Raw genomic sequence first — 13,326 nt, 5'->3', positions numbered from 1 at the left:
GCTGCACTGGTTTCTTGGGTTCATGTGGGTGTGGCAGCGAGCTCCTCTGTGTCAGCCTGGTTCCCTGACCTCTGCTCCACTTTCCACGCCTGGAAAGACGGGGAGCCTCACTGGGCTGGGACCAGATGGTGTCTTTGCTTCAGATTTTTTAGAAGCTTTTTCCTTTCAGATCTTTGTGGACCCTTAAAGTGTGTATAAGCACCAAAAATGAGTATCTAGGACTGGTGCAATAACCCCTGTTTGTTTGAGTCCAGTAGAGTCTGGGGAAGCTCTGGGCAGATGGATGATTATGCATTTACCTCCCTTTTTACCATGAAACAGAAGGGTCAGTGAACACCTACCTGAGCAGACTACACAAGCTTCACTTTCTGTAAAAGGTTTATCTAAAAGGTTTCTTGGTGACAGCCCATGTATGTGAAGCATTGTTTGCAGGAACAAATATGTTCTGAAAGTACAGGCTCAGAAAATTATTCTTCAGAAGATCTGTGGAGTCCCCAGAAAGGATGGGGCAACGCATGTGGTTTAAAAGGTAGTCTCTGTGCCCAGAGGTGCCTTGTGCCAGCCCGCTCTCTGGCAGCCTGTGAGCTGGCCCCAGCCCCCTGGAGCAGGTGCCAGCCGGAGCTGCTGGTCAGCCCCTCCATTCCCCTTTGGTGTGAAGCTCCTGTTGTATAATCTCTGTCCAGAAATGATGGAGGTGACCTGTGATCAAGATCTGCCTGAATAAGCTCTGCTACTTTTTATTTCTGAAAATGAGATTCAGCCTGAATTATGAAGAACTTTAACCTATGTTTTGTAGCTCAGTGATTCTCAACCTTGACTACATGTTAGAATTACCTGAAGAACTTTAGAAAATACCAAATATCGAATGGCTTGTCCCCAAATAATTAAACCAGCATAGCTAAGGCTGGGGCCTGGCATCAATATTCCTTAAAAATTATTGCAGGCAATGGACTCTGCAGTGAGGATTGAAAACCACTGAGTGGGAGGCTGGAGGGGCGGTGAAGGGGGGTCTTGCACTGCTGCTGCTACTCAGCACAGCTAGTACTGCTGCCAGCTTCCCAGGTGCTTAGCTTAGTACGTGCAGGTGTTTTCCTAAGCATTTTTCATAGAATGAGATAACCCTCACGTCCTCCTTGCAGTGACCTATGAGCTTATTTCATTTTTACAGATGTGTGTTTTGGAAACTTTGAGGAAGTAAAGCAATTTACTCAGAGTGGAATGATGCTTCTCGGGGATATTCTCTGAAACGAAAGTGAGAGTTAACCTGTTTATCTAGGTACACGATGTCTGATTTTTCATGTCATTGCTCTACTAAGTGCACAAACAATGACTCCCAGGTACTTGGACTTAACACCTTTGCACATTCACACATGATCTTTCGTGTTATATTTACAGCCTCGCTGGGAGGTCTCCATCAGGAAGGGTGGGGTGAGTAGGGTGAGATTTAGAATGAGATTTAATTTAGCTGGTCACAAAGTCTGAGATCACTTGCCTTCTAGTGAGGGCATTTTTTTTAAACCATTGAACCACAAGTGTTTTCTTGGTGGTGCTTTTGGTGTATAGTTCAATCAATTTTAACCCACATATAGAGCCACATAACCACCACCACCGTAAGCATGTAGACCATGTAGCGCATAGAGTTTGAAGGGCTGGAATGTTGCTTCAAATCAGTAGCCACCCCGCCTCCTCCACCCACCTGAGCAGACTACACAAGCTTGACTTTCTGTAAGAGGTTTACCTCCATGGCAGCCCAAGCTAGCGATTTCTTGGCAGTTTGGAGCCAGGCCCTCCTGGAAGTCTGACTGGTGGTAGGAGTGGTGGGGTGTGTGCCTTTCCTTTTTTCTAACTTGACAAGATACTGTAATCCTTGACCCCCAAAGGGAGGACTTGAGACATGAAAAGGAGGTTGAAATCGGAGCTCTAATGGTATGGGGTAGTTTCTGGAAAGAAATGAAATAATATACCCCTACAAGCCTCTGAAAATTACAGGGATCAGAGACTGGGGTATGAAAAGTGGACACGTGCAGGGCAGCGGAGGTGGGTGGCAGGTAAGCACTTGTCCTCTGCCCTGGCTCCTTACCCTCCTCCACCTTTCTTTTTGAATCTACATTGTGAGCTCTAAGCCCAAAGGCCCCGAGGGCTTGGGTCTGATCTTCCTTCCGACACCCTCCATAGAATCCTTTCCAAGAGAGAGCAGCAAGAAGCTTTGATGCCTGGGAGCCTGTTCTGGGAAGCTCATTTTGATAACAGCGCTCATCCTTTGATCTCCCCAGCCCACAGGTTACCAACTTCAGGTTTGAAAATTCTGACAGTCTTGTTTATTTTGCTCTATGAAAGCATAAGACCCTAGGATGAAAAGACCTACCTAAATACCAAAAAATGATACAGTTGTACTTTAGGAGAAGAAAAGCACGCTGTCTCCAGCTAAAGAAATGCTTTTTATTTGTGTAGCTTTTCTTTTCCCTTTCCATACCCTGTTACAAGTGTGAGGCACTTACAGCCTCTGTTCTAATAAACCATGTGAACATAGCTGTGGATGGGAGCGCAGGGATATGCTGGTGGCCGTACGATGGGGTCTGTGGTACTAGTGCCAGCACTGGTCAGCCTGGGTCCTTTTCTTTGTGCAGGAAGAAGTGCGCATTATTATGACAGAGGGAGTGAGAATGGGAAAGAGGAAGGGAAGGAGGGAGAAAGCAGGGACATTTGACCTGAGCACGAGTGAAGTGGGTGAGGACGAGCTTCTTCTGGTAGAGGAAAGAGCCAATTCAAAAGGTCCTTAACCGACAACAAGTTGGTGTGTTCTGGAGCAGAGAGAGGGCTGTTGTGCTGGTGACGAGTGTGGCAGGAGGCAGGGCCTGGGTCATGTAGGGTTGAAGACCATGGTAAGGAATTGACTACTTTGTTCTTAGAGAAATAGATTTTAAGCAGAGGGCTAACACGGCCAGATTAGCAATAAGGTTAAAAGATCCCTCTGGTTGCCGTACAAGAGGGGAGAAGATTGGCGATCCATGAAGGGAGGGTTCTCCTAGGTGGCCCAGAGGGGCTGGTGAGAAGTGGTCAGATTTGAGTGATATTTGGAAGGCTGAGCCAACAGGATGTGCAAATGGGTTGGTATGGATAGGGTAAGGGAAAGAGCTAAATCAAGGATGACTCTTGGGCTTTGGAGCCTGTCGGGGAGGGATGTGTTGTGTAACCTGATAAAGAAGACAGGAAAGACAGCAATTTGGAACAGGAACAAATGAAGAGGTCTGTTTACACTGGTGAGGTGTGAGATGCCTGCAGACATCCAAACTGAGGTGCTAAGGAGTCAGTGGACATGCTTGTCTGGAGTTTGAGGTAGCAATCAGGCATTGGAATCACTCCTTTTTAGGAGTTTCTAGGAACTTTGGTTTTTATGGAATCTTTTAGTATTTTAGAAACATTTAGCTCTTTGAGCTCCCTTTGATTCCCAAGATGAATACCTGAGAATATGCTGGACTGTGCTGGAATTTCTTGCATCCCTCTTGGGGAAGACGCTTTCTTACGATGAGCAGACAGGAACCCTCTGCAGCTATTCCAGTTGCATTATAGTGGAATCGTCCTGAGTATTTCTCTAGACTCAGGCAACTGTTTTTCTGAATTCTTTCCTGCACCTCCTCTTTACTAAGTCAGGTATAGATCTACCTCCTATTCAAATATGTTCCCAGTGGAGTGCAGCACAATAATTGAGATCAGTAACTTATAATGAAAAAGAATATGAAAGCGAATATATGTCTGTGAATGTATGACTGCAACATTATGCTGTACACCAGAAATGGACACATTGTAAACTGACTATAGATTAATAAAAAAAAATCTAGCAAATTGTTAATCATGTTCACATTTTAAAGGATCCTGAATGTAACAATCACCAGTGTGCCAGGTGTTCATGTGTGAGTATCTTGTACATGAAAATTGGACCCCATTGTTCCTTTGTCATATACAAATAGCAGTTAGAGTCACTGTGCACACCATGTGGGTGATAGATCAGAAGAATGCAAAGAAAAAGGGGTGAATGATGCCTCTGTATGGAAAAAAATCTATAAGCCCCAAATCACTTATTTGTTACGTTTGGGTAAGTTTCCCCACTCAAACTGTCCCTGGCTTAAACTCTGCTTCCCTTTTCTATTCCAATTTCTTAAGTCACTTTTGCTCTCTCCTGAAAAAGCACCTTTCATCTACTCCAACTGGGACATTGACTTTATTTCCTAATCTGCTGTCTTCTGTAAGTATTCTTGCAGCTCCAATATTTCCCATATTTTGTTCTGTTAGAATGTCTGGTCGTCTCACTTTGCCCTAGACTGACAAGTGTCACCCCTTGCGGAGGGTAATGATTATACTGACCTCATCACTGGTTCCCAACACCATCAAACGTGTTGCCAGCTGGTGATGTCGGTGGCGCCCAGGCTGTGCAGAAGCTGGAGATGGCAACACTCCAGGTGGGCTTTTCAGATGGGCAGGTGCCTGAGCACCTTCTGGAAAAACCAGTCTTCCCTCCTCTGTGCAGCTTAACAGCTGTGTGACTGTGAGCAAATTACTGGATTTCTCCAGGCCTCTGTTCTCTTCTCTATAAATGGGGATAATTATAACCCACCTCTGATATTTGAATTAAGTGAATGAATACCTATAAAACACTTAACAGAGTACCTGATACATAAAAGGAACTCGATAAGCTATAGTTCCTGTCAGAACTCCCCCGAGTCTTTATTCATCAGGAAACAACCACATACTCTGAAAACACACATGCCAGTAAGCGGCTATTAGTGAAGACAAGTCAAGCTTCGGAAGCAAGTGAAACTGAAAAGATGAAGGGAAATTGACCATCAAGGCAAAGTGGAGGGATGGTGCGGCGGTTCTCAAAGTGTGGTTTCAGGACCCACAGCATCAGCATCACTTGGGAGCTTGGTAAAAATGCAGATTCTCAGAGCTGCTGAATCGGAAACTCCGAGAACAGGGCCGAGCAATCTGTGTTTTAGCAAGACCTTCAGGTAATTCTGATGCACGCTGAAGTTTGAGAACCACTGTTCCAACGTAAACTCAACAGATACAGGATGAGGAATAATGCGTGTGTTTCTGTAGGGGGGCGGCGGCGCACACCCCGCCCCCACAGGTCAATGTTCATAACTGCTGAAACTGTGAACCAAGCCCGGTCGCATCAGCAGAATCCCATCAAACTGGAGATTGATTACCCATTTTCTTTGGTACTGTAGTCTGAATAGAAATATATCTAGAACGCTTATTTTCAATGACTTTGCACTAAATTCATTTCAAGTTTAAAACTATTAATTCATCAAAATTTTTTGTCTTTTCTTTTACTAGGAAATTCCACTTACTTGGATGACCATGGACCACCTCCTAGTAAGGTAAGATCTTTGCTTGTGGTATAAATTCCCTTTTCCTTTTCTCAGTACCTTCAGCCTCCGACAACCCCAATCAGATCCCTCCTGGCCCTGAAATGTTCACAAGAAAATAGCAGATGGCAGATGCCACATTAATCTTTAGCTAATAGTGAGCAGGAAAAGGAAGCATGCAAAGATAGCCAAAATGGTGAGGGGGCAAGAGCTATCATTTCATCAGTCACTGTAGCTCTCCCAGGCACTGGAGCTTCAGGCTGACCTCAGACCTCTGGCTGCTTCTCCTGTTTGCTGCCTTGTTTGCCTCTGCATCCATGCTGGCCTGTGATCCGGTGTCCACAACCTAGCCTCCTCATGCTCAGGCCTTCAGCTAGGCTCACCTCGGCCCTTGTCTCCAGGGCCTGCCTTACTTGGGACGCTCCACCCAATGCTCTGCCCCTGGAACTGGCCTCCTCTGCCAGGGCCCTCTCTGGGCTGTGCCGGCCTGGCTGTGCCACCACTTTTGTTCTTAGAGGCAATTTTTATCTGACTTTTAAGGGTCAGAGCAGTCCAGTGAAGTATTAATGTCATTCCCCACCATTATCTACTTTCTTGAGTCCAGTGAAAACCAAATATCAATCTACATAAAAAATAAGAAAAACATAGACACTCTGACCACTTAAGGTGATCCCTACAAGGTGCAGTTGTAAGTGCAGAGTGAGAAAAGAGTCAACCACTAACCTTAGAGGCTGGAAATTTACCCTAAAGTCGGCTTTTGAATTTTGTGGAATTTGAAGAACTCCTCTACATGTAAGACCATAAGCTTTGGAATAAAATATTTCTGGGTTTATCTCGGGCTCAACCACTATCAATATATGACATTGGACAAATTACTTAACATTTCAAGCTTCAGTTTTTTGATGTGCAAAGTGGGATTGAAAATATGACCCACAGTACAGGACATCTGACAAGGCTGAATGAGCTGATACATAACAAGCACTCAGCACCTGGCATGTAATAAGCGTTAGATAAGCAGTGGCTCATGTTAACTAGACTGGAATAGCATTAAGATTATTGATGAATGGTACAGCAGTATTTATCACAGTAGTGAATGGCTTACCACTTGGTCCACTGCATATATATCGATGCTGCAGGCACTAGGAACATGAATATGAAACAAAGCAAGAACAACAAATAACACCATAGCCCCTACCCTGGAGGAACAAAGGAATATGGAGGGTAAGACACCATCTGAGGATAAGGACCGCGTCTAGCTCATCCCAGGGTCCTCACATCCTTGCATTAGCCTCGTCGCACAGACAGGCACATTGAGACTACTTATTAATTTTCACTGAACTGGACCATGGAATCCAGAGCTGGAATCTGAATTAGGTGTCCTGGCTCCCATCCCAGGCTCTTTCCACGAGGCCGGTATTCTCAAACTTTAGCTTGCATCAGGATTTCCTGGAGGCTTGTTAAAACACAGCTTGCTGGGCCCAGACCCCTGAGTGTCTGATTCAGTAGGTCCGGGGTGGAACCTGAGAATCTACATTTCTAACAAGCTCCCAAGTGATGCTAATACTGCAGGTCTGGGGACCACATTTGAGATCCACTATTCTAAAGGCCATGAGTGTAAAGAAAATCATTTCCCTGGACATTTTCTGTGCTGTTTTTTATTGCTAACCGCCTAGAAGAGTGGCATGGCTTATCATATAAAGGATGTTAATTATTGTATTGATGACTCACCATTGTAACTTTTCTTGTAGTGAAAACATATTTTCTTGTCAATAATCTGCCTAGGAGGGAAAATAAGTCGGGGTAGGGAAGAAGAATGGTGCAGATGGCCAGCTGGGTTCCTTCACCCCTTACCGCATTTCTCTCCTAAGTAGGGCCAAGTGACCCCTTCTCAGCCCCTCTGCTCTGCAGTGGGGAAGGTGGCTCCGTTTGTGGGACCTATTGGTTGCTTCCCTCAGTGGTATGTCAGGCCATTCCTTTGGGTTCCAGGTTTAATAAATGGGGCTGTACCTGGTCAGAAGTCCCAGGCCCAGTTTATATAAACTTGCCTTCTTGAACTCAATCCTTGGTGACCCACCTGAGGCTACGCCTTTAGTCGGCCTGGGGGATTTACTCTTGCAGAGTCGGCCATCCTCCCAGCCTCTTTGCTCGTGTCCTTGGTGCTTGGGTTCTGTGTTTGCTGGGCTCTCTCCCCTTGCCCTGCAGGGCTTTTCCTGGCTTGCAATCTTCACCCCTCTTCACCCCTTTCCCTTCTGCCACCCCCAAATAAGTCTCCCTGTGAGACACAAAAACGATCAAATCACATTAGATCATTTTAGACCATTTTCAGAATAAATCCAGTTTTATAAATTCTAGTCCAAGTTTGAAACCTGTAAGTATAATCTCTTTCAGCCAGCAGTTTATATAATACAGATTATTTCACTATAAGTGTATTTTCTTTATCTAGGAGTGGAGTAGCAAAAAACACTCTTAACTTTCTAAGCAGTAGCCAAAATAATAAGAAGAATGTAAAAATGGGTAAAAATAATATTGGCATGTTAACATCTTTTCATCCATGCTTATTACTTCTGGCAGGGTGGAAATGAATACCAGAAGTGATGAAGTCAGGATTCCAGATAAAGGTCCCTTGAGTGTCCCCCGGGGTGAAGCCTCGGTTATTCAGGTCTACAGGCCACTGGTGTGTTCAGGGACACAGTGGCAAGGACTCACACATGTGTGGCCTCCAGAGTGAACCCCCAGCCTGGCAGTGGGGAGCCAGACTGAGTCCAGACTCGCAGTTTTCATATTTGTTCAGCACTCAGAAATAACTTTTTGATGCCAAGCTCGAAAGAGCTGTGATCTAGATAAAATAAGATTCTTAAACCCTGAAAATGTACTGAGGCTTACAGGCAAGTTCTCATTTTATTAAAAGTTCAGTTCCACAAGTTTCACATTCCACAAGTAATAGCCAGTTAGGGAATGGGGTGTGTGCCACACAGCACGTCCAGAGCCCAGGTCTTCATTCTCTCCAGTATTTTCAAGAGAAAGAGCCAAATGCCTCTGATTTTGACTTGTTTTTAAAATCCACTGTAACCTCCAAGCTCACCCCAGTTTTTGATCTAAGTCATTACTTAAAGGCGGATGTTAATATTTTCTTTTGCCGACCACTTTTTATGACCGCTTTGTGTGTACACAGAATTTAGTGGTTTAAGGTTAGAGCCCTACTGAGACTGAACATCTAGATCTCTATTGAACAAATTAGAAAGATATTCTTGAGTACAAAAACAGACATGAAACAGCAAGTAAAATGTGATCCCACTGCTTAAAAAATTGTGCACATACATTATGTGTGTGTGTAGAGGAAGCCTGGAAGGATAATGGTGCCTCCTCTGGATGGTGAGATTTTGAGAGATTTTTTTTACTCTTTTCCTTACATTTTCTGTATAATTTGAGCTCATTAAAGTATTGCTTGCCAATCTAAAAATCAGAGGGAGAAATGTCATTGTGTAAGAGAAGATTAAAGTCAAGCTGAAAAGCCGGAGGTGCTCTGGCCTCTGCAGCATCACCTACAGTTCCGTCTACACCCCCAGAGCACTGGAGGTGATGTCTTCGCCTTCCTGCCTGCACTTCACCTGGAACGTTAGTCTCTGATGTGAGCTGCCGGCATGGGCAATGATAGATCCTGGAGGTGGCAAATAGAATATCATTTCACGTATGTTGGGTTCGCAAATCTGATGGGTAAGGAGAGCTGGAAAGTCACTATCTGTAACTGCTGCCTGTCATTTCCTATGTGCCAAGCATTCTGCTAAGGACTTTGCGTGGAAGTTTAGTCTCTATAAAACTCTATAGAAGAGGAAGTAATTTTTTAATCCTTATTTTACAGATGAGGGAACTGGATCTTAGAGAGGCTGAATAACTTGCCAGAGGTCATGCACTAAGTACTGGACTTGGGATTCCAGCCCAGGATGGTGTAGCTCCAGGGTTCATGCTTTTAACCATTTCAAGATGACTAATTTAATATAAAGACAATAATTTTTTACCTTATTTCTGGAGTTTTACCCTTTAATATAAGTTCTCTGGTACCTTGACTAGTACAGTAAACAAGCTTTAACTCTCAGTATATCAGAAAAAAATAGTCATCACCATTTACCATTGTGTCCAATGGACCTTCTAGACTTTTTTTTATATCAAGCAAGTAAATTTTTTCATCTTTTTCCTTCCAGTCTTCTTTGTACACATACCCACCTTCAGCATTTGTTCATTTACAAACTGTATATATAGTAAATTTTGATGTACAAACTGTCCCACATTCATTTAGCAAAATGGGATGGTCCAGGTTCTTGCTGCAAGAATATTGTTATGAAGTCCTGGCCCTTGATGACTAACTGCATGAAAATACTGTATCTTCACTTTGTCTTTAGAATATATTGTTTTCTCACTGACTCTTGAGTTTGAGAGAGTTAATCCAGGATACTATCCTCTGAAGACTCGCGGTCTGAGGTTTCACTTTCATGATCAATTTCATCGTCATCATTAGGGTCTTGAGTGCGATTCTAACTCTAAACATTGGTCTGATTCCTCCAGTGCTTGTGAAACCTCTTCCTCTGTCTGTTTTTTTTTTTTTTTTTTTTTGATCTTTGTCAGTATAAGCAAGAATGAAACATTCTGAATTCTTCAGTCTATTCAATGAAGGTTAAAAGCAAACTACACAGTTGGGGTCTCCAATCTTCTGTTATATCTTTCATCAAGATGACACAACACTTTAGGTAACACAATAAAATATGAATAGTGATGCAATAGGGACAATGTATTTTCCTAATGAGCTGTTCTTCTAGGCCTAGGCTGTTCAGTGCAGTAGCCATTTGGTACATGTAGCTATTTAAATTAATTAAAATTCAAAAAATAAAATTTCACTTTTTCATTTGCTCTAGCCACATAGCAAATTCTTTGTAGCCATGTGTGGCTAGTGCTACAGTATTGGACAACACAGAATAGAACATTTCAGTCATCACTGAGCAGCAGTGCAGTTCTAAGCTATTTCATCATCCTTCTATTTTTCTATTACTTCCGTCTTTTTAAAGCATGTTTGGGAATAATTGATGCATAATTGGTAGGTGATTATTTTAGGATGATGAACCAGCAAAGTGTTTCAATATATAGGAGAAATAAAATCATTAAGATCTCATAATGGATCTTAAATTTTTAAAGAGGCTAGTAGACCTTATTATATGGTAATTATATTATATACTATATATTATTATGACAATTATATAATTATAATTACATTATATGGACCTATATATGGTAATTGCAAAGTAGAATGAGTTTTATTGTCTTTATTTAAAAAGAAGTATATTTTCTTTGGAACATCTCTAAAAAAGAATAAAGTCAAGAAATATGAATCCATACAAATAGTTAGAACTGCTAAAAAATAAAACCTAAAGCACTAAAATTGAGTCCAGGGGATCCTGATGGTATATTGAGGGTTAAGATATATGATATATTACTGACGTCTACATTTATATACAAAGGTTTTTGACATATGATATTTATATATTATTTTTCTGTATGAAGTAATGTGCTAGCTAATTTAGTATTTGAAATTCTATTTTGAAATGGGTTCATTAGAAAAGGGTTATAATTTATTATGCTGGGAAATCTCTGACGAATGAGAAGTGATAATATTAATTGAGATGGCATTTATATGTACCTAGCAGTATCTGGCAATGAACAATTGTTCAGCAAAGGTTAGTCCTTCTTACCCACCCTCCAGAAGCTAATTTCCCTCTAGTGTCAATTAATTATTAAGTGACTACTTCGTGCTAGGGATCAGGAAGACATGATAAAAGTTGAAGATAATCCCTTCCATCTAATGCTTTATAATCTAGTTGCATCTTAAGATTTCAAAGAATCAGACTATGAGAGCACATGGTTCTGTGGTGAATATATTCTTTAGTCTAGATGACCCTCTAGAGACAACCATCCATTCATTCAGGCATTTACTATGCCCAGTTTGTGCTGGGCTCTCTGCTACGTGCTGGGGCTATAAGGCTGCAGAAGGCACGTTCCCTGCCCTCAAGGAGTTTAGAGTCTAGCGGGAGGGACAGGCAAGCAAACAGGGCCAATTTAATACATTAAGTAGGTAGCCAGTGCTATGATAAGGGTGAACCCAGGAGGCTCTGCCTCACCTCTCCAGGTGAGAGTCCTGAAAATGGAGTAGGAGGAACTGACCAGGTCAAAAAGTCTAGGATGGATGGGGTGAGGAGGGGTGGGCCTCACTTCTGGGGTTTGAGGAGTGGTGGATGGAACATGGAGATATGAACTGCTTTGAGGAGCTTGGCTGTAGAGTGGAAAGAGTGAAAAAATGATAGCCCTGGAAGATGGAGACCATGTTGGCATAATTGTAAAATAGAAAAAATTCAGTTATAGGAAAGGGGTGATGAATTGACAAATTAATTTCTGAATGGTGTTATGAATGGAATTGTGCTCCCCAAAAAGACAGGGTGCAGTCCAAACCACCAGAATTCAGTCTTCTGTGAATGCAATATATTTTGGAAATAGGCTCTTTGCAGATGTAATAAAGTTAAGATGAGGTTATACTGGAGTAGGATGGGCCCTAAATCCAATATGATTGATGTCCTTATAAGAAGAGGGAAATGTGGACACAGAGTCACACAGGGAGGGTGCCATGTGATGATGGAGGGAGAGACTGGAGTACGCTGCCACAGGCCAAGGAATACTAAGGATTGCTGGCAGCCACCAGAGTCTAGGAGAGAGGCATGGAGCAGCTTCTCCCTCTGAGACCAGAAGGAATGAATCCTGTTGGCACTTTGATTTCAGACTTCTGGCCTCCTGAACTATGAGAGAATACATTTCTGTTGTGTCAAGCTACCCAATATGTGGTACTCTGTTACGGTAGCCCTAGAAAGTCATTCAAATAGGTCGAGTTTAATATCTTCAATGACCAGGATAACATTGTGTTATGCCCTGTTAGGCATTATTTGGTTTGGTTTAATAAACATTGAAACCATCCTAAGAAGTCTATCATTGGGATAATTTAAGTGCATTTTTGTATTTTTTCCCAACAGTCATCACTACTCATATTTTCCCCCAACATTGTTTCTTCACTTTTCTTTGTAATTTTTTCTTCATAATTCTCATTTTTTTTAGATATTTTATTACCCCCAATATTCTCCCCAATTTCTTCTATTTGAAATTCATCTCCACAGTTCAAATTTTGTTTTTTAATATACAAAAAAACATTTTATATTACATCATATTTTTCTCTGGAAGAGACCTCAGCAACAATTCATTTAGGAATTTAAAGGAAAATTCCTGTTTTCACAGGATCAGGGGCTATGAGAGCAACAAACTAAAGTAGTATAGAAGTCTGTTGCCCCTTAAAAAATATGTCCCTATTTCTATCAGAGACTTCTCTGGTGCCATTTAATACCACTTCCACTGAGTCCTTGAGAAAGACTGCATATTTGTTTCAGTTTGTTTTTTCCGTCTCAGTAACTCCTTTAAACTTGAAGATACATTTGCTGAAAGAAGATGTTTTCATGTTCTCTAGTAAAGAAACCATGGTTTCCATTCCTTGTTTGGTGTCTACAGAGGAAAACTCACAAATCTAGTTATCATAGTAGGTAAGTGACTTCCAGAAGACAGTGGGAGTACAGTTACTTTCAGGCATCTTTGCCAAGCATTGGCCAACTTGGAGAGGATTTCTGCATCCAAAATTCTCCTTTTCCCTGAGGGTAGGATTGCTGAGTTGTGCCTGCACATAAAGTCTCCTTTGGTCAGAATCACTTTTTACTTGGAAGAATAAAGCTGAGATTCAAGAGGAAAAGTGGTTTCTTAGTTCCACCCCCCAAATCTTAAAACGTATTGTTCAGGACGTAGGCATGGGCATCCACTTTGTTTTCCTCGTGTCTGTGAGGACCTATGAGAAGCAAATCTGTCTCTGGTGCAGACCTGGGCT

At 42.2% G+C, this 13,326-nt stretch overlaps 1 protein-coding gene across 3 annotated transcripts in view; it reads left to right on the top strand.

The window, feature by feature from the left end:
• Positions 1-13,326, top strand: part of UST (uronyl 2-sulfotransferase) — a 381,095-nt gene that overhangs the window by 215,075 nt on the left and 152,694 nt on the right. For all 3 annotated transcript variants that reach the window (XM_045524560.2, XM_074368198.1, XM_074368197.1), the window contains exon 2: positions 5,338-5,381. In XM_045524560.2, coding sequence (XP_045380516.1) covers positions 5,338-5,381 — 44 coding nt within the window. The remainder of the gene's footprint in view (positions 1-5,337; positions 5,382-13,326) is intronic.

This window comes from Camelus bactrianus, chromosome 8, assembly GCF_048773025.1.
Source record: "Camelus bactrianus isolate YW-2024 breed Bactrian camel chromosome 8, ASM4877302v1, whole genome shotgun sequence".
In the NCBI taxonomy this organism is placed as follows: domain Eukaryota; kingdom Metazoa; phylum Chordata; class Mammalia; order Artiodactyla; family Camelidae; genus Camelus; species Camelus bactrianus.
This window is presented reverse-complemented; position numbering and strand designations above follow the sequence as displayed.